Below are 20877 nucleotides of genomic sequence, written 5' to 3'. Positions count from 1 at the left end.
CCTTGATTTTGCTTCTAACTCAGTTTGACTTAACAGAATCACTAATTTCTCCCGGCCACAATTTCCTTATGTGTGAAACAGGAGACTGGTCCAGATAAGCACTATTCTGAAACGACTTAATTTTATGACTCACATATTAAAATCACTTTTTTCTAGCCAAATAAAACACATTTCTTTCAAAGCTTCAAAGAAATTTCAAAAAAACAAAAAAACTTCAAATAGAATACCTTAACAAAAACAAAATTTGCAACTTAGGATATAAATACTTATTTCAGGCTACAATGTATTCAACAGCAGAGTCTATTTATTTTCATGTTCAGAAACATGTACAGTTGATTTAAATTTTTAAAAACCTCAAACTAACTTATTTTAAAAGAAAAAGTTAATCCTGGATTAGGCATGCCAAGGACATAGTAGTAAGGAACCACAAATACACGGGAAGGAAAATTTTAAAAATCTGGTGCTATCAGGGGATCAAATGTAGGGCTAGGAATGACAAATGAGCCTAAAAAAGTAAAATGGGACCAGATAACAAAAAGAGTTGAAGGCTAAGGACACTAAAATCAACTCTGCAGGCACAGGAGTAACATGTTTGAAAAGTTGTTTCAGATGGGTAATTCTGCGGATGGAATAGAAAAAATCAGAGTTACAAGACTCTAAACAAAGAAGCAGTTGCATGTCTATTTGAGCAATTACAGGCAAGACATGACAAGTGCAAGAACCAATGTTGGTACAGACTGGGAGAAAGGGGGACATTTAGGAAGAACAAAAATTAGCTGGATTTGAAGTCTGGTTAAATGTATACATGTATGTGAGTTTTGGGATGATGAGGATTGGAAGAATCGAGGGTTCTAGCACTGCTGACTGGTAAATGGAGATGAAGTAGCAGAGAGGAGCAAATATACAGTAAATAAATTCTACTTTTAACATGTTGAGCTTAAAGTGTCTCTGGTATAAATCCAGGCAGAGATGGCCATCAAACAACTCAATGTATAAGTCTGACACTGGAGGGAGGAGTCTGAGCTATTTAAATAGAAATTACCCACGTGACCACTCCTAACTACAAAAAAAGTTAGGAAATCTAGTTTTTATTTTGTGTAGTCATATGTCCAGCTAAAAACTGGAAATTCCATCACTAAGAGAGGGGAGAATGAATGAAAGCTGAGACAGACCACTAGCAATCTATACCACAAATCCAAAATTACCAGTAGGTTCTTTGCCAAACTGCTCAGCACCCAAAACCAAGGCATATTTTACACTGACTAGACCACACAAAAACTCAATTGCAACATTTCTTCAACAAAGGTAGAGAGCTTTTCAAGATATACCTAAGTTTACCTCAAGCAACATAATCTATTACTGTCTGGAAGGTCTCAGTCGACACTGCAAACTTGGGAGAATTCATCCTGCTCCTCCAATAATTTATACAAAATTTTAAAGTCTAAATAAACCGACCACCAATTCTATAAGGGAGGCAGGCCACTGGGGAAACTCTCATTTTCAATGACACAGCAGGTAATTAGAACTAATCCCCTTCCTGAAAATAACTTTAAAAGCTGGATGAAATAGTTTTTAACAACTCAAAAGCATTCAAGAGCTAACAAGATAATGAACATTTACTGGGTCCCCAAATCTAAAATAAAGCAAGACCTGAAGGCAACTGCCAATTTCAAAGAAAAGGCTGGAAAAATGAAGTAACCTTTTAGAGGCCTCAAAGGGAAAAGTCTTAAACAAAGCCCAGGGCCTGCCAAACATGGGGACTTTCGTATATTATCCCTACTTCAAGGTGGACCCTTAAGGGCCTCCCTTCCAGGGTAAAGGTGAACTGGAAGTAAAAACAGCTCTTACATAAAACTTAATCCCAGTTTTGCATCATCTCAGCAGCCAAAGTAACAATTTTTCCCAACTAGATCTATAGAGTCAAAGCAATTCCAATCAAAATCCCAGCAAGTTATTTTGTAGTTATCGACAAATTGATTCTAAAGTTTATACAGAAAGACAAAAACCTAGACTACCCAAAACTGAAGCAGAACAAAGTTGGAGGACTCATACTACTCAATTTCAAGACTTACTATACATCTACAGTAATCAAGACAGCATAGTATTGGTGAAAGAACAGACAAACACAGGTTAATGGAACAGCTCTAAAATAGGCCTACAAAGTATAGTCAACTGATGATCTTAGACAAAGGAGCAGAAGCAACCCAACGGAGAAAGGATAGTTTTTTCAACAAAAGATGCTGGAATAACTGCACAGAAAGTCTAAAACTGAAAAATAAAAACAGAAAACAAATTCAACAAATATATGTTTGAATACAACCGAACAAAACTAAAAAATTAAAACCTGGAAGATATGAGATAAAGACAAGAGAAATAGGTAGAAAATTCAGTAAGCAGGTCTAACATACATTCAATTAGGGTCTTTAAAGGAAAGGAGAAAAATGGCACTACAGCAATTTCTCACCTGTGGTCTATTAAATGTGCAATAGCATCATGCTTTAAAAAAAAATGTACATACCTTAATTAAAAAATACTTTATTGGTAAAAAATGCTAACCACCATCTGAGCCTTCAGTAAGCCACAGTAGTAACATCAAAGATCACTGATGACAGATCACTATAACAAATATAATAATAATGAAAAAGTTTGAAATATTCCAAGAATTACCAAAATGTGACAGAGAGACATGAATGAAGTGAGCAAATGCTGTTAGAAAAATGACGCCAACAGACTTGCTCAATGCAGGGTTGCCGCAAACCTTCAATTTATAAAAAATTATGCACTATCTGCCAAGGGCAAAGAAGCAAAACAAAATAAAACGAGGTATGCTTGTACAATACATTCAACAAATTTGTTTTTACTAAGTAACCTTCTATACTGTCCCAGATGATCTTTTCTTTTAGCCTTAACAAACATTTCTGTTCAATTACAGGAAGCCCAGATTTCTTCTATAGATGAAACTGCAAGTCAATTTCCTTTTGATTTCGGCTTAAGTACAGTTAACCCTTGAACAACATGGATCTGAACTGCGTGGGACCACCTATACACAGATTTTTTTCAATAAATACGAACTACAGTACTACACAATCCCCAGTTGGTTGAATATGAGGATGTGGAACCAAGGATATGAAGGGCTGTAAAGTTCTATGTGGATTTTCCACTGCACAGAGGGTCAGCACCCCAACCCCAGAGCTGTTCAAGGGTCGACTGTGCTCAATTCCTACTGCACTGTCTTTCTCTGGGGCTTATTCTATCCTCAGGTTCCCACAAAGAATCTACTTGTTAGTACATTTTTCTAAAATGTAATCATTCACATACTGTCTGAACTATTATTTACCCGCTGTTTCTTTAATATAGCTCACTTTTTAAAAACAAGTATTTCTAAAAGAAACTTTCTATCACTACCATAAAGAGAAAATCAGCCTCTCCCAATACACTTTGCAATAGATTCCGAACCACCCAGCCACCATTTAGTTAATCTCAACTTGCTAAATCAATCAAAGCTCTCCAATCCCTCTGAAAAAATAATTTTCCCAGCACACTGGAAAATCTTCCCAACTATTAGGCTACTCTAGTCAGCAGTGAACTTTTCCCTCTCACAAGCTGATTTGTAAGCCAAAGGCAAGACTTAGCTGTTATCTGTTCCCAGCACATATTAGAATTACCTCATTAGAATAATCACCGTATAAACTAATAAAGGATGAGTACAAGAAGAAAGCTTTCTTAAAGACCACTCAACTACACTGAATTTTTAAAATGTCCCTATTTTCAGTAATGCCAAAGTTATAACCTTTGATACACACAAAAAAATTGAAAGCAGGGATTGGAACAGCTATTTGGAGACCAATATTCATAGCAGCATAATTCACAATAGCCAAAAGGTAGAAACCACCCAAATGTCCATTGACAGATGAATAGATAAAATATGATATATACATACAATGGAAGATTTAGCCTTAAAAAGTAATGAAAACGTGGAAGCAACCAAGAGGTTCTTCAGTAGGTGAATGGATAAACACATCCATATAATGGAATATTATTTAGCACTAAAAAGAAATGAGCTATCAAACCATGAAAAAAAACATGGGGGAAGGTAGGATGAATAGGCAAAGCACAGAGGATTTTTAGGACAGTGAAAATATCATGTATGATACTATAATGGCAGGTACGTGTCATTACACATTTGTCAAAACTCACAGCATGTACAACACCAAGAGTGAACCCTAACATAAACTATGGACTTTGAGTGTTAATGATGCGTCAACTTAGGTTCATAGATTACAACACATATGTAACTGTGGGGTGGGACGCCAACAACGAGGGAGGCTATGCATCTGTGGGGGCAGGAGTACAGTATATGAGAACTTTATTCTTTCTGTTCAATTTTACTATGAATCTAAAACTGCTCTAAAAAATAAACTCCACTTAAAAAAAAAAAAAAGGAATGAAATGTTAGTAGTGCTACAACATGAATAAACCTTGAGATATCATGGTAAGAGAAATTAAGCCAGACACAAAACAATATTGTATGATTCTACTGACAAGAGGCACCTAAAAAAGTCAAATTAACAGAAGCAAAAAAGTAGAAGAGTGGTTCCCAGGAGCTGGGGGAAGGGGAGCATGGGGAGTTACTGCTTAACATGTACTGAGTTTCAGTTTGGGAACATGAAAACATTCTAGAGATGGATGGTGGTGATGGTTGCACAACAATGGGAATGTATTTAATGCCACTCAACTATACAATTAAAAATGGTTAAAATGCTAAATTTTACGTCATATATATTTTACCACAATAATAATAAACAACATCCTTTGTAACTCTGCATTTCAACCTAAGATTTAAAAAATTTAGACATCAGGTCAAATATTAACTGGGAGTACATGAGTAAGTATGAAGACCACTGGCCTAGACCATTGTTGGCTCCCCTAACTTTAACCCGTGTTGCCCTCCACAGGCTATCTTCTAAATATTCAACGCACTTCCTTATGGAAGTATTTTGGCCAACTCAATACAATAGCAGCCTGTGGTCCCTAAAAACAAATCACTGGGGAAATTTACGAAGAATAAATTATACTGCCAATTCACTTTTGTTAAAAATTCCACAATTTCACCACCTCGGCCTCTTCATATCCTTTTCTTCACCTTTTATATCTTGGCACAAACCACTTCATCAGGGCAGCATTCCCTAGGACTCTACTCCTCCCATGAAAGAGCAGGACCAGCTTCTTATCATATACTCTTACATTACCCTACATTCTTTTTCACTGATCTTATCACAGTTGGTCACTGAAAAGAATCATAGAAATAAAGTCTCCCTCACTAGACTGTACTCCATGAGAACCGGCTTACCTATCTCCTTTTCCACTAAATGCTCAGCACCTGGTATAGTAACTGCCTTAAACATATTAAGTGTCCAGTAAAGTGAATAATGACAGTATACCCATATACTCTTGAATAATTTACTTACATTTAATGGTCTACCAAATTCCAAACATCCTAACCATTATTTAATCTCATTTTGATGAAAATTATATCTGAAACCTCTTACTGGACAAAATATACACACATACAATTCTATTCACGAGTTCAAGGATATTCTGAAGCTTATCCACACACCTGATTAAAAACTTTTGCTTTAGTAAGAAAATTGTATCTGGAAGAAACAAACCCTAACAACCTACTTGCTCAAGAAAGTATCTCCCTATTTGATTCTCTGTCCCCTCCAACTCCAGAAACTCTAAATTAATATTCCTAAAACATGGTTTTGATCCAACCAATAGTCTTCAATGCCAAAAGGATCAAGGATGAAAGATAAATGAAGTTCAGAGACAAGAAATGACTTTCAGCATCAAGGCTAGTCAACAGCAGAAACCAGATTTGACCCAGATCGGTCCCATGTTCTCCATTACCTAACCCTACAGCTTTCTCGTATGCTATCTCCTCCAGTTAGTGTAATCTATCCTCCCTTGCTTCACTTCTGCCTGCTAAAATCATATCCATGCTCAAATACTACCCTCTAACACAGCTTTGTCTGTTTATCCTAACAAGGATGTCTCTTCCTATGAATTCCTACAGCACTTCTGAACTGTAAAGTCCTAATGACACTTACATACGCCTTGTGTTAAATATGTAAATTCACTTTTTCTCCTACAAGTTATTGAGCTATTGTTTCTCAGCTTCAAAACCACCCTTCTACACTCTGCTTTGCGATCCTGGAACTGAGCCACATTTTTTCCTTTACAGCTGGCTTCTTGTTAGGCTCTGCCAATAAGGGAGTACTAGAGACTGGAAAGCTATAAGAGGAAAATGGGACACTTTCCTATCTGTTTGCTTCCTAGTCCTACTTTTGCTTCCCTTTGCCACCAGTGCAACCCAACAACTCTTCTAGAAGCCAGCAGCAGTTCATTCTAGTAGTCACAGTTGGTTCCACTTTGTGGTTTTTCTGACACAGAACCAGCATCATCATGCCCCTAGAAACACCAGCACCAGCCAGCCAGAACCCCTGTTGCCAAATCCTGGACCCCTGCCCCACAGGGCCCCTCTTGTGCTCTCAAAGACTTTAGCACCAGCTGAGCACCAACCCCTTCCTAGAGGCCTGAGCTTTGGCTCCAGACAGACTTTCCTCCAAACTTCTTCCCCTCTTCTCTTTGTTCTCCCAATCTAGAGGCAGTAGCCGCTTCCTGTAGGTGCTTCCTCCACAATACCTTACTGTTCCCTTTCGTCTTGCCACTTCTTTAATACCTAGTTAAAAACTGTTTGTATTAAATTCTCTGTTAAAATCACTGGTGTGATTTCCATCTCCTGACTAGACCATGACACATACTTTTATCAATTTTAAGACTTTGTACCGATTTTAGCAATTTATGAACTCACTTAAGAGAACAAGGAGTATACCTTAAGACATCTGATTATCTGTCATAATACTGTGCAACCAAAATGATTATTTAGTGAATGAATGAAAAGTTCATCTGCCTACAATAGACTTACCACTAGACTTATCACTTCTGAGCATATCCTCTGAACTCTGTTCCATGAGCCTGATTCTCCACATAGTTTCTTTCTTTTGATAAATTTAAGAACCTTCTGACAGACTTCAAGATCCCTTCAAGTGTTTGCTCATGGTGGGGAACTGCACCTTTCGTGTTCTAGCTTGTATCTGTTTGTCAATTTTTTTTTTTTTTTAAGAAACCTGTAGACTATTTTTTTTTAATTTCTTTATCTTATTTATTTTTGGCTGTGTTGGCTCTTCGTTGCTGTGCGCAGGCTTTCTCTAGATGTAGTGAGCGGGAGCTACTCTTCGTTGCGGTGCGAGGGTTTTTTTGTTACGGTGGCTTCTCTTGTTGCGGAGCATGGGCTCTAGGTGCGCGGGCTTCAGTAGTTGCGGCACACAGGTTCTAGAGCGCAGGCTCAGTAGTTGTGGCGCACGGGCTTAGCTGCTCCGCAGCATGTGGGATCTTCCCGGACCAGGGCTCAAACCTGTGTCCCCTGCATGGGCAGGCGGATTCTTAACCACTGCGTCACCAGGGAAGCCCTGCTTGTCAAATTTTACTAGACAATTTGTTTTTACATTTATCTGCTCTCACTTGAGGTAAACATTTTAAATAACTTCCAGGCTTACATTTTTTTTTAAACTCCATCTTCTAATCCATAAATTTATTTTAGAAAAGAGAACTGTTTTTCTCCAGTTATCCCTCTTTCTTCAGGATACTGATATTAGTTTCATTACCAGTTTCCTCATGGACAAATGAACTAATGACCTTTAAGATACTCTCTCACCTAAAAATTCAATAATTACATAGTACCTCTCACAAATAAATAACCCACCTCGGCAAATTTTATTAAATTCATATCTACATAATTTGATACCTGACACTCATTTAGCACAAAACATTCACTTTAAAGATTAAAAAAATAAAAATGAAAGTAAGTAAAATTGGAAGTCCCAGGGCTTAAAGTGACTTGCTCAAGATCAGCCATACTACTGCTTTTATCTCTATTTGACAAAATCTAGACAAAAACACCTCACAGCATAGAAAGTTCCAGTTTAAGGCTAATTATTTTCTGATAATTTTAGGTTAACCAGTGGAAAAGAATGGCAGTACCTTTTGTTTGTCTCTTTCCTTCTGTGCTTGGTTATTTCTTTTAAGGCATATGGAAAATTACTCATGAAATGGTGTTTGAAATCAGTAAGATAATTCTTTCGAAGCCATGACTCCTAGTAAAATAAGCAAAGATTAGAAAATCTGTAAGAAACAATAACTTAAAATGACAAATAAGACTTTAAGCAGAAATCTAACAACTTGTCAATATTCAACTATAAATTTACCATTACAATACACCTTCTGCTAATGATACAATATGTAAATAAATCTTAAAGTCAGAATTAACTGTTAGGCCATCCAATTTTCATCTTTTTGGTGCTTTTATTTAATTATTTTTACTTGCATTTTATCTGTTTAAAAAGGAGAAAAAAAAAAGGGAGAAAGTAAATAAGAGTTAAGAAAATTCTGAATCTGAACTAATATTTACAAAATATACAAGAAAGTCTTCAACCTAGTGTTACACTTAACTGTAACTCCATTCCCTAGCAATTCTATTGCCCATTAAAGGTATTTAACACTTTCACAAAGCAATGCACTTCCCTAAAATTGCTCAGCAGTATTCGTCAATGTATCATTTTCTCCTACTTGAAACACTGTCTTAATTTCAGATTACAACACTCTTATTTCCTGCTAACCACAGAACCAATCATTCCATTTTGCCAGGGACAGAGGGGCTGCTTGGCTTGTGGGACTTGAGGTGCTAAAATAGCTAGTCACCCTACATCTCCTTAGTTACCTTCACTGGATTCTTCTCTTCTCCCCAACCTAAAAATGTGTACTTGACAACTTTTCTTGGACTTCTAACAGGCATCTTAAATTTAAAATGAATAAACTGAACTCTCCTCACAGGTAGTCACACTGTCATTTGAAGCGTAACATAGGGATCACCCTTGCTCCTCTTTTCTTCACTATGCACACCATCAGTCCTGTTGGCTTTATCAGAATCCAGCTGTTTCTCATCACTTCAACCACTAGCTACCATTCTACTCCAAGCCACCATTACCTCTTACCTAGATTACTATAACAGCCTCCCAATGGTCTCCTTGCTTTTCGTCTTGCTCCCCCTAGACACAATAATCTACATAGCAGCCAGAGTGATCTTTTAAAACATAAATCACACTTCAAAATAATACAGGAAAGGATAAAGGAAATAGGTGTGTATGTAGGGCAAGACTGGTCATCCATGGGATCAATGGTCTGAGTTTGGCCTCCAGTTTTGCTAGAGCTGGATAGTGAGTACGTGGGAGTTCATTAGTGTTTTATTTGTAAATTTGACATATTAAAGTTAAATAAACATAATTTAGATCATACCACTCCTCTGCTCAAACCCTCCAATGTCTTTTCACCACACTCAGGTTAAAATCCAAACTCTTTACCACAGGGTACCATATGATCTGGCTACTGTCACTTTTTCTCCCTCATCATCTACCATTTTCCTAGTACCTCACTTGCACAGGACTTCCTGCCATTCCTCAAATATGTCAAATTTGTTCTCACTTCAGGGATTTTCACTTGCTGTTCCCTGTGCCTAGAACGTCCTTCCCACAGGTCTTCACAAGACTTGGTCCTTCACTTCATTCAGTGACATTTAAATATCAAGAAAGCATTTCCTGACCTCCTATTTAAAATAGCTCCCTTGCGGCTTCCCTGGTGGCGCAGTGGTTGAGAATCTGCCTGCTAATGCAGGGCACATGGGTTGGAGCCCTGGTCTGGGAAGATCCCACATGCCGCAGAGCGGCTAGGCCCGTGAGCCACAACTACTGAGCCTGCGCGTCTGGAGCCTGTGCTCCGCAACAAGAGAGGCCACGATAGTGAGAGGCCCGCGCACAGCAATGAAGAGTGGCCCCCACTTGCCGCAACTAGAGAAAGCCCTCGCACAGAAACGAAGACCCAACACAGACAAAAATAAATATGAATAAAAAAAAAAATTAAAAAAATAAAATAAAATAAAATAAAATAAAATAGCTCCCCCCCACTGTTCCATCATATGTTCTCCCTTTACCCCACTTTCATCTTTATTCCTAATAACAACATCACCTATTTGTTTACCATCCATCAACACTACCAAGAGCTAAGTACTCACCTTGTCAGTCATGTTCATCTCTGTATTCCTAGAGCCTAGAACAGAACCTGGCACGCTGCAGAGCAGTGCTATTCAAAAGACCTTTCTGCAATGATGGAGTTGTTCTGTATCTATGCTGTCCAGTACAGTAGCCACTGCCACCTGAAGCTACTGAGCACCTGAAATGTGGCTAGTGTTTACTGAGGAACTGAATTTTAATTAAAGACCCACATTTATACATGCTCAATAAATCTTTGACACATGATTGCATCTAACTTTTCTTCACAAATTCTAATCTTCATGGTAAAAAGACAACAATAATGAAACATTTGGACAAAAAGTAGCAAGCATTAAAATACAAAGCTAAGACACAACAAAATTTCTACAGTGTAAAATTATAATACTGACCTGAAGCTATTAATACAGGACTCCAAAAACCAAAGTTAATTAAAAAGTTAATGTTAAATTGTATTTCATTTTTAAAACTAGCTATATATTAAGGATACACACAGTATATCAGAAATAAGCAACCTCAGTAAGGATGTGAGTACTCAACCACTGCAAATAAGATTTAATGTAACTTGAGATTTCTTTTCAAAGCAAAGATGAAAGATTTCAAATTCCTAAAAAGGTTTAAAAGAATACTACTTGGATAAAAATGAAATTTCTCAACTTTGCAGCAAAATACGAACACACTACATGCATTTAGCAAAACCTAAAAGTAAGTGGTCAGTGACCCTAAGGTTGCACCTAATACAGACGCCAATTTATCAATAGAAAACCTACACATTTTCTGAGAGAAAAGAGCTACAATTCAGCCTGTGGTACATAATTAGAATTTAAGACCAAGGAATGCCATTTCATTCCTCCTAAAGTTTGAGCTGTTACAGGTCACCCAATACCTTAACTACTAAGCTATAACTGAAGGTGAATGAGAGAGAGGAACTAACAGTGGGAATGGTAAAAAAAAATAAACTAACGTGCATTTTAATGTCACCTGATATAACTAACATACATACTTATACTTTGTCTCTAAGATAATAGATCTTACCTTATCTAATTATTATAGTTCGAAATAACAAATTTGCCAGGGTAAATTAGCGAATTCTACCAGTGGATGCTTTTAAATACTATTCCTATTTGAATTAACCACCTCGGTTTATTTCAATTTTATACAGTATCCCAATTCAGTACTCTATATAACCTTCAACAGTCTAGGCAAACCAGTCGTCTGAATTTAGTGTCCTATGTTAATGGACTGCTAATAAATATAGTCATGTTATAATACCACAGAATAGCTCTGAATATAGCTACTTTAAATATCCTTAAAATTAAGGCAGTGTTTAGATCCTTTGTCAGTATCATCTGAATGACAGTAGATGATCCAAAACTAGCACAATTAATGATTTTGCATTTAGTCCTACCATTCTAATTACAAATACTATTACTAAAGCAATAATAAACATTAACCAGTGCCCATGAAAAAACAAACACCAAAATGCCTGGAATTTTATTTTTCAGCTTTCCAAAAATGAAAGAAAGCCTAGTACTTAAGATCACACTGAATATCATTACTTTTACTTCTTATCTTAGCCTTTCAGATGAAAATACAGCCATTCAAGACTCCAAATAATATATATATTTTCTAAGAAGCTGCATGCATTATTACTGTAACTAGCCTACGATCACAGATTAATTGCCATAAAGGAGAACAAGCTTCACTTTCATAAAATCATATACAATACCCCAACCATGATCACTTTGCCAATTTATGCAATAAATCATAAAACAGGCTCAAAATTGTAATCAACAAAATGCCATCCTATCTGAGAAAGCAATTCATAAAACATCCCTACAGAATGATGGGTAATGGGTTAATAGCGATAGAGTAAGCTCTTAAAAGAAACACACACCTTAGTACAATTCTGTAATGCTTTTCAAGATTATGAAATACTATTACAATTTACCCCAGTCTTATTTTATGTGTCTTACTAACTCGTGAGCTTGAATGAAATAAAAAGAACTAAATAAAACTAAAAAACTGCCTTGCCAGTTTCGGACGTATGCAGGCAACTTCAAGGATTCAAACCTGCCTTGTCAAGTCCTTGCAGAAACTCTTCTGTAAAACAGATGCTTCAAGCTTCAGTATTGGTCCTGCAGCTACCCTTTTTAAGATTAACCACATTAATCCAGCACCAATTAATCTTAGAGCTTGTTCTTCCTTACTTGCTCCATGCACTATATATTGTATTCACTACAACATAACACTTTAAAAAAGCCACCAACACTCAATTCTCCCCAAATAGGAGATAAATTTACTCATCAAGAAATATGTCTTTGCTATCAGCTTTCTAGCAAGAAACTGTCCTATGACTTGGAATTACTTAGGTTAACTTCACTCACACCATACCTACAACTACAGCTTACCTACAGTAAAGGTAACTTTAAGAAATGTTTTCTGATCTTACATCCTTTATCAAGAAAAAACAAAAAAGCATACACTAAGCAAATCTGTGTGTAGCTTCTTCCCTAAAACGTAGTAGTTTAAAAACTTCTCAGGGTTGATTATGAGATCTTCAGTTCGGTCCATTTCTTACCATAAACTTGGTAACATGGCACAAACTGGAAGAGACTACTTAATAAGCCACTTTTTAAATCCTGTAAGAAGTCTCCAGAAACTAGAATGTTCCTACGTAATCAATCTGCCATAAACAATACATTGTAACACTACTGTGAATTACAGCTAATAAAAACAAATGAAATCAAGCACAGTTATGCATTTCGCTTAAAAATTTAAACATACAGATAATAAACTCGCAAAACTGTTTTAATTTGTAGTTTTGAGCAAATGTAAGAAATAAGTTTACAGTTAAACCCTGGGAATTTTTTGGAAAATGCATAACCAATTAGTAGTAATATGCTGATTTCTAATTTGTCATGATAAAAGGCATTACTCAGAAAATAAAAAACCTATTAGTTCTCACCAATTTATGGGTCTCATCATGCTGTTTAGAGAGCTTCCACAGAAGGGAAATAATGTTAAGAACTTGCTGCATAACCTGCAGAGGTTCTCGTTCTATACCATTTCCAACAGAAGCAGCTAGTTGTGGAGGCACAGCTTCAATCCAGCACTCAATTAGCAATGGAATTATTATCTCAATAAATCCTTTCAGGTTTTCAGTAGATGACAGGCCTTCATCCACACTGCCTAGTCCTCCAACCAGGTACCTAACAAGGAAAGGTAAGAATAAAAAAATTTTTTAATTTAATTAAAAAATATTATTCCTTTCTTAATTTAAACCTTAAAATATAAAGTACCAGCAAAATGAAGCACCATGAATTGATAATTACATTGATCAACACTAGGAAGAAAAACAGAATTCTAAGATGACAAAGCCAAAAGACTGTAATTTTTTACTTTTCATTAGGCTTTGCTACAAATGAGTAAATTAATATACTTCGAAATGACTCCTCCCATCAGTAAATAAAATCAAATTATGAGTAACTATATGAAACTACAGAAGACAACTGCATGTCTTCCCACCATTAGCCATCAACGGTCAGCAGTTATAATTCAATATAGGAAAACTGAGTGTGGACATAACTGAAATCCTTCTTACCGTAGCCTGAACTGTGAACTGACATTTGGCTGTGAACCCCCATTTTCATAAACCTGGATGTGTTGCTGGTCGTTGGCATGTTCCTTCCAGTTGATAAAAATGGAGTTGCTAGTGGCATGGGGATTTTCTTTTTGTTCCTGAAGTCCTTCACTTTCTCTCACCCTACTGGATCCATCTGCCAAGGCCTGAAGGAATTTACTGAGTCTCACTAAGACTTTCAGCCTCCACTGCTGAGAAGTGAGTCTCCGATTAGGATTTACAGAAAGTATCCAGGACTGGGATCTGTCTCTATTTACCAGTCCTTTGGACAGCTGCTGATGAGAAATAAGTTCTACAAAATTCTTAAGCAATATACTGCTACGGCCAGTAATTAGAGCTGGGTACTGTTCCAGCAGAATGTCCAAAACTTTTAAAGAGTCCTCCTGAATTCCTTCAGTAATGTGAGTCATGGCACTAGAGAGATGGGCACTTACCAAAGGAAAAAATGGAGAAATTTGTTCAGCTCGTATTTTGGGGGCCAGGAATTGAAGAAGTTGAACTGCTGCTAATCGTACATTAGCATCTTTATCTGTAAACACAGCAGTCACTTCACTTAATATGTTTGAAAGGTGTGCATCAATTATAAATGGGTATTGAGACAAAAGGTCTTTAAGTCCAAGAAGAGCACTTTGTTTAACCCCAGCATTGTAGTGATGCATCTGTGACAGCAAATCCTATAAATAAAAATAAAAACACAAGCTTTAGGTATATACATATACATACACATTATATCGTTTTCAAATAAGCATGCTAACTAAAATTATGCTAATAAACTGACACTCCAGTGGGGGTGGGGGGTTGGAGACTGCTTTGGTAAGTATTTCTAAATGTTACTTTTAGAAAAATGAAGCTTTTGTTAAGATCAGAAACTTTTATCTTTAGCATAGCTTTAGCTTAATAAAAGCATAATAACTTTCAGTCAGAATTTTCTCTTTTTGAAACTACACAGGATTAGGCACACTATCATTTAAAATGACAGCAATCATCACCACCACTTAAAGACCTACTATGTACCAAATATGTATTTATACCTATATTCTACCTATTTTAAGTGGTCTTTCAGGGTGTCTGTGTATTTTAATCAGAGTACAACAATTGGCAATTTTATTTGTGGAATAATTTATATAATCTGTAAATAAACAATAACTTCAAATACCTTTTGACATTATTTAACCTTCAGAGATTAAAAAGCAAAACTAGAAAATGTATATCTTCACAAAGATTTGTTCACAAATGTTCATAACAGCATTATTCATAAGAGTCAAAAAGTGGGAACAACCAAATGCCCATCAACTGATGAGTGAAAAAATATGACATAGCCCTGCAGTGGAATACTATCTGACAATACAAAGGAATGAAGTACTGTTCTGATACATGCTACAACACAGATGAACCTCAAAAACATGCTAAGTGAAAGACCAGTAATAACAGACCACATTTCGTATGATTCCATTTATATGAATTGTCTAGAATAAGCAAATCTTTACAGATACATCAGTGTCTGTCTAGTGGGGGGAAGGAATGGAGAATGACTTCTAATACGTATAAGGTTTCTTTCTGAAGTGACAAAAATGTTCTGAAATTAGATTATTGTGATAGTAGCATAACAATGTAAATACATTAAAAACCACTGAATTGTCCACTCTAAAATGATAAATTTTATTTTGTGTAAATTACATTTCAATAAAGCTGTTAAATTTTTAAGCAAAACCACTGCTCAAATTTCAATTAACTTCACACATTCACTATGAGTCTGGAATAAACTACATACTATAAGGGTTCAAAAATGGATGAGGGCTTCCCTGGTGGCGCAGTGGTTGGGAGTCTGCCTGCCAATGCAGGGGACAGGGGTTCGAGCCCTGGTCTGGGAAGATCCCACATGCCGCGGAGCGACTGGGCCCGTGAGCCACAACTACTGAGCCTGCGCGTCTGGAGCCTGTGCTCCGCAACAAGAGAGGGAGCGATAGTGAGAGGCCCGCGCACCGCGATGAAGAGTGGCCCCCGCTTGCCACAACTAGAGAAAGCCCTCGCACAGAAACAAAGACCCAACACAGCCATAAATAAAATAAATAAATTAATTAAATAAAAAAAATAAATTAAAAAAAATAAAAAATAAAAAAAAATGGATGAGACAGGATCCTATCTTAATGTGCTATAAAAACAGCTAAAAAACTGTCACATCAAAAACTTGATGCATCAAAAAGTTAAATACAGAAATGATTTCCAGATGACATATTAAATCATCAAATAAATATAAAAGGGAGAAATCACTTTGACTTTAGCTGAGCAAGTCTTTCTGGAGGAAGTGGGAAAGCTGCAGTGGCAACATCAGATTTGGGTAACAGATAAACTCCAATCTTTAGCCATTAATAAACCCTAAGAGTTAAAACAACTTTTCACAAAAATATAACATCCTAGATGATTTCAAGGAAAATACTACTTTATCAAAATAATATTTACGATTTACCTTAATGTTAAGTTTTCTGTTGTTTGTTGGAAGTGTTCCATCCTCTTTGAGTTGGTCAGGCAAATGTATAGTCTTCGTTTTAAAGTTTGTAACAGTGGCATTTTCTAACCTGGGCTTCTTTTTACCAACTTTTAGTTTTACTTTTTGAAAATCATCTTGGCGTTTTCTTTTTTTGGTCATTCTTGAGTGCTATGATGAAAGAATTAATTTAAAAACAATCAATAAAGATAAATTACCTTTATGAAGTAAAAAAAAAAAAATCAGTTTAGTCAAGAGATATTTTTGGCCATGGAACCTTTTGTCAAGCAATGTTCTAAACAGGACCTTTGGTTGGGCAATGTGCTAAATAGAAAACTTTTGTATACTTCAATTAATATATATACTTCAATAAAAAAAAAAAAGAAAACTTCTGAAAAATTTTTTGTGCCCGTAGGATGAGGGGGAGGCAGCACAGAGTTGCTATAGATACACCTTGCACGTGCGGGGAAGCTCCTGGCCCCCAGAAGCCCCCAAGAAACCCTAGCAAAACAAAGTCTGAAAACCAATGTTATCATTTAATGCAGCCTGTAATAGTCAGGAAAAGTTTCATGAACCTAAGCTGGGTGCTTGAAAATGGGTAAGATTCAGATATGCATCAAGGACAGTTAATGAGCATTTCATGAGCAAAGAAAACAGTATGGATCAGGAGTAGGGATAAGCCTGGTATAGGCAAAAATGAAAGTACCAGCATTGTGAACACCAGGAAAAGTTCAGACTAGATATAAACAGTAAACAAAAAAGCAGGAGAAAAATCAGTATAAAAGCAAATATAGTGTAACAAAGGAATAAGGAACAAAGACCAGCTAGGCCACTATTATAATAAATAACTCAGGTATAACCCTGTCATCCTGCACTTCCCCCTCTTCACCACATTCTTTCAACTTACATCCAAATCATCCCAATTACACACAAAATCTTTGATCTGTGCCTCCTACCCACTCCCAGGCCCCTTCTTAAGTCCTTTATCTCTACCCAAGACTGTTAACAGTTCCCCCACCAGAATCCTTGCCTTGTCTCTAGTGTCTACCCCATGGTCCATTTGGTAGAGAATCACCAGGGGACTCTTTCTAAACACAGATCTGACCAAAGCTCAGGAGCTTTCAGCTGCTCCTTTTACTCGCTTACAGTAAAAACACCTTGGCTTGACGTATTCGGTCCTTCCTAACTTCCTCTCCAGTTTTATTTTTCCACAAACTAACCTCTATCTAAAAAAGAGCCTCCTATACCTGGAACTAGCTCAGCGCTTCTTGAAGCCTTTTCCACACACTACAAAAATAATGAATTCTGCCTTGCACTGTACACCCACTGCAGTAGGTATCTCTGGAATAAATAAAACTTCTCCTGATCTGTCATAATTATCCTATCCCTAGCTATTTTTTTTTAAGTTACAATGCTACACATGGGAGTCCAAAAAATTTGACTAAAATGAAGGTTTGCATTATTGTGAGATTAATAAAATGGCTGGTGCAAGACCAGACAGCTCAAATTCTAGGAATCCAGAAGCCAATCACCTATGACATTATATCCAAATTCACATGATTGCAAGGTTTTACTACATTAGAGCCCCGTGATCTAGGGTTTGGCTACACAGGTTAAGAGCAGATTCAAGACTCAGAGTGACTAGGTTCTTAACCAGACTCTTCCACTTTCTAGCCATCGTTAACCACCGTGCCTCAGTTTTTATCTACAAGACAGGGATAATAATAATGCTTACCTCATACAGTTGTTATGAGGTAGGATGAATGAGGAGCAAATGAGCTCATATCTGTAAAACACTCAGAACTGTGCCTGGCACACTTACAGATATGCTATAAGCACAAACATGTACATTTTCTTAGTCTCAGGACCAGTAAATACCAAGCATAATATTAGATGCACAATAGCTTTCAATTCTCACAAGACCATGTGAAGAAGGTGGTACTAAAACTATTTTAAAGACATAGCTCAGAAAGGTTTGTCAGTCCCTTATTAAGGAGTTGAAGAAGGATTCATAAACAAGACTGAACTCTGCAAAACCAACTTTATGTTATATATACTGGAACTCAGGTGAAGATTGGAAAAAAGTGGCAAAATGGCTTGCTTTATTTATCCCAATACTAAATTTTCATCCCACCCACACCTCTAGTTATTCTAGTGTAAAAAATAAGTAAAAACTAAGGCCCTAATACTCACCTGGTCTCTGTTAATTAAGCAAGCACATTTTGTGAGTTTTCCCTACAATTTTATTACTAGCTAGTACCAGAGATGAAAATAAATGGAACAAGACATTCAGAAAAATCGATCAATTAACCCTCCACCCCCCAATTCCCTGTGCTATCTTTAGCCACTATCTGATCAGTGTCCAACATACAGTCTACTGTCAAGCTTATGCCATATTACCCACCACTTTGTATTAATCACTCTACCGTTCTCCCTCCGTTAGGAAAAGTGGGCTTATCGCCCCTTCATGACTCTTCAAGCTAGTAAGATTATTTTCATGGTACACAGGGAACATTTTTATACTAGGAATTAAAAGTTCTACAGCAACTTATGTTATTTTCGCTTAAAATAAAGATTTTTCGTAGTACAGCAAATCAAACAGTCCGACTAAGCCACTTTTATAGTAGCTGGTATCAAATAAGAAGATAGGAGGTCCAGCCTCAGAGGCTGAGCTCTCACATCACTAGACCAGGTGCGCCTCAAAAGCTTTAAAACTGAATTTCATAAACTCCAGCTGCAGGCCTTCTAATTTCAACAAAAGGGAGATTCTAGCCTAACAGGATTTCGACCGAACCGAATCCCAGCTAGTTTGTCTGCCACCTCATTACCTTCCCCTGATTTCCAACTTCTTTCCCCTGCCAAAAAAAGAATCAAGAAAGCACACTGTACTCGGCCTATGGTAATTTCCTCTCCAACCCTTTACGCTCACGAGTTCCTCCAAACTCTACCTAGTGGGCCAATTGGAGGCACCAGACTTCCCAAAAAACAAATACCACAGACTGGGGCGACTCGAGAGGACCGATGGACGGAACCGGCTTCATACTGATCGCTTAACCGTCCACACCTGGACGGCGAGAGCGCCGATTAGGAGACGGCTGCGTATCCCCACCCCCAGACTTTGGTCCCGCAACCCAGAAGTGAACACCTCGCGGTTTTAAGAAACTATCTTTCCTGTTCCTTCCGGGGACGGTGGTCAGAACCACAGTCGGGGAAGCGGGGTCCAATCAACGTACCCCAGCCTAAAAGTCTCCTAGACCCGAAACCGCGCGAACCCGCCCCGCCCAGTCACTTGAGGCGCTTCAAAAGCCCGCGGGGCGCCCCGCCCCCGCACAGCCCCTCTCCGCTCCGAGGCCCGGCTCTGCAGGGGCGCAGACTGGCCCCAGCCGGCCCTGCCCGCCTGGGCCGCGGACCGGGGGGCGACGGCCCCACGAGCCATTCCGCCTGCCGTCCCGCGCCCCGGAGAGGGCCCGGCCAGACCGGAGGCGGCAGCTCACCTGAGGGCCCGGTCGGGACCGGGACACGGAGGCAGGTGGAGAGAGCGTCCGAGGAGGAGCCCACAGGGCGACGGCGTGCGCCACCGGCCTCAGGCTTTCGGTCTCGGAGCGTGTTTTAAAATCTCCTCGTCTTCACGCGGCGGCGTCTCCTTCCGCCGCCCGGAAATCAGGGCCCCTCCCCCGCCGCGCCGCGCTCACGTGACCGCGGCCCGCAGCCGCGCGCAGCCGGGGAGGCGGGAGCGGGAGCGGGAGCGGTAGGCCCCGCCCACGGAGGAGGGGGCCGGCGCCGGAAGGCCCCCGCGCTCCGGGAAGCCAAGGGAGGAGAGCGCCCGGTCCAAGGACAAAGCTTGGATCTAGGTCCAGACCTAAGCTTCCCGGGCGGCGTGCGTTTCTGGGGGGTGTCGCCCTGGTACAGCTAGTTGGGAGCATGCCTTTTCTCTCCTCGCTAGACCACTGTTATTCAGACCTGGAGACATTCAAAGATGAGTATAAGTTGAGCTGACTTGAGAAAGAGAAAAGTTTAGGACTGCAAGGACCTTAGAATTCCCTTTAACCTGGATGGAGCAATTAAGAATTAGTTGACGACAGAGAGCAAAATACACCTGGTAGCTGGAGCCAGAAAGTCTTGGGTGAGGATCTTCCCTAATATTTCAGTCTCTCAGCACTGAGGTTCCTGCTACTGAAATCAAGTGGGCCCAGGGAAGTTAGAGAGAAATTTAAATGCCTAGAAAGGGGATGAGAAAGCAAAGAAAATGCGTCTTTGAAAGATAGCCTTGTCAAAGACTGGCAGGTGGCATGGAGGGAAGAGCCCCAGGTATGGATTTTAGAAGTTGATTCAAATTTGTTTCTGTAGTTTACCAGATTATAAGACTCAGTAGGGGCTTCCCTGGTGGCGCAGTGGTTAAGAATCCGCCTGCCAATGCAGGGGACATGGGTTCGATCTCTGGTCTGGGAAGACTGCAACTAAGCCCGTGTGCCATAATTACTGAGCCTGCACTCTAGAGCCCGTGAGCCACAACTACTGAGCCCACGTGCCGCAACTACTGAAGCCCACGTGCCGCAACTACTGAAGCC

The 20877-nt window shown here is 38.6% G+C and overlaps 1 protein-coding gene across 1 annotated transcript in view; it reads right to left on the bottom strand.

Annotated features, from left to right (window-relative positions):
- Nucleotides 1-19978, bottom strand: part of TEX10 (testis expressed 10) — a 54526-nt gene extending 34548 nt beyond the window's left edge. Inside the window, exons 1-5 of the mRNA XM_068551763.1 lie at nucleotides 19804-19978; nucleotides 16292-16480; nucleotides 13786-14498; nucleotides 13150-13393; nucleotides 8104-8216 (exon numbers count right to left, since the gene is read on the bottom strand). Of these exons, the coding sequence (XP_068407864.1) occupies nucleotides 8104-8216; nucleotides 13150-13393; nucleotides 13786-14498; nucleotides 16292-16471 (1250 nt within the window). The 5' untranslated portion in view covers nucleotides 16472-16480; nucleotides 19804-19978. The remainder of the gene's footprint in view (nucleotides 1-8103; nucleotides 8217-13149; nucleotides 13394-13785; nucleotides 14499-16291; nucleotides 16481-19803) is intronic.
- Between the last annotated feature and the right edge of the window lie 899 nt (nucleotides 19979-20877).

This window comes from Eschrichtius robustus, chromosome 10 (assembly GCF_028021215.1).
Source record: "Eschrichtius robustus isolate mEscRob2 chromosome 10, mEscRob2.pri, whole genome shotgun sequence".
Taxonomy (NCBI): domain Eukaryota; kingdom Metazoa; phylum Chordata; class Mammalia; order Artiodactyla; family Eschrichtiidae; genus Eschrichtius; species Eschrichtius robustus.
This window is presented reverse-complemented; position numbering and strand designations above follow the sequence as displayed.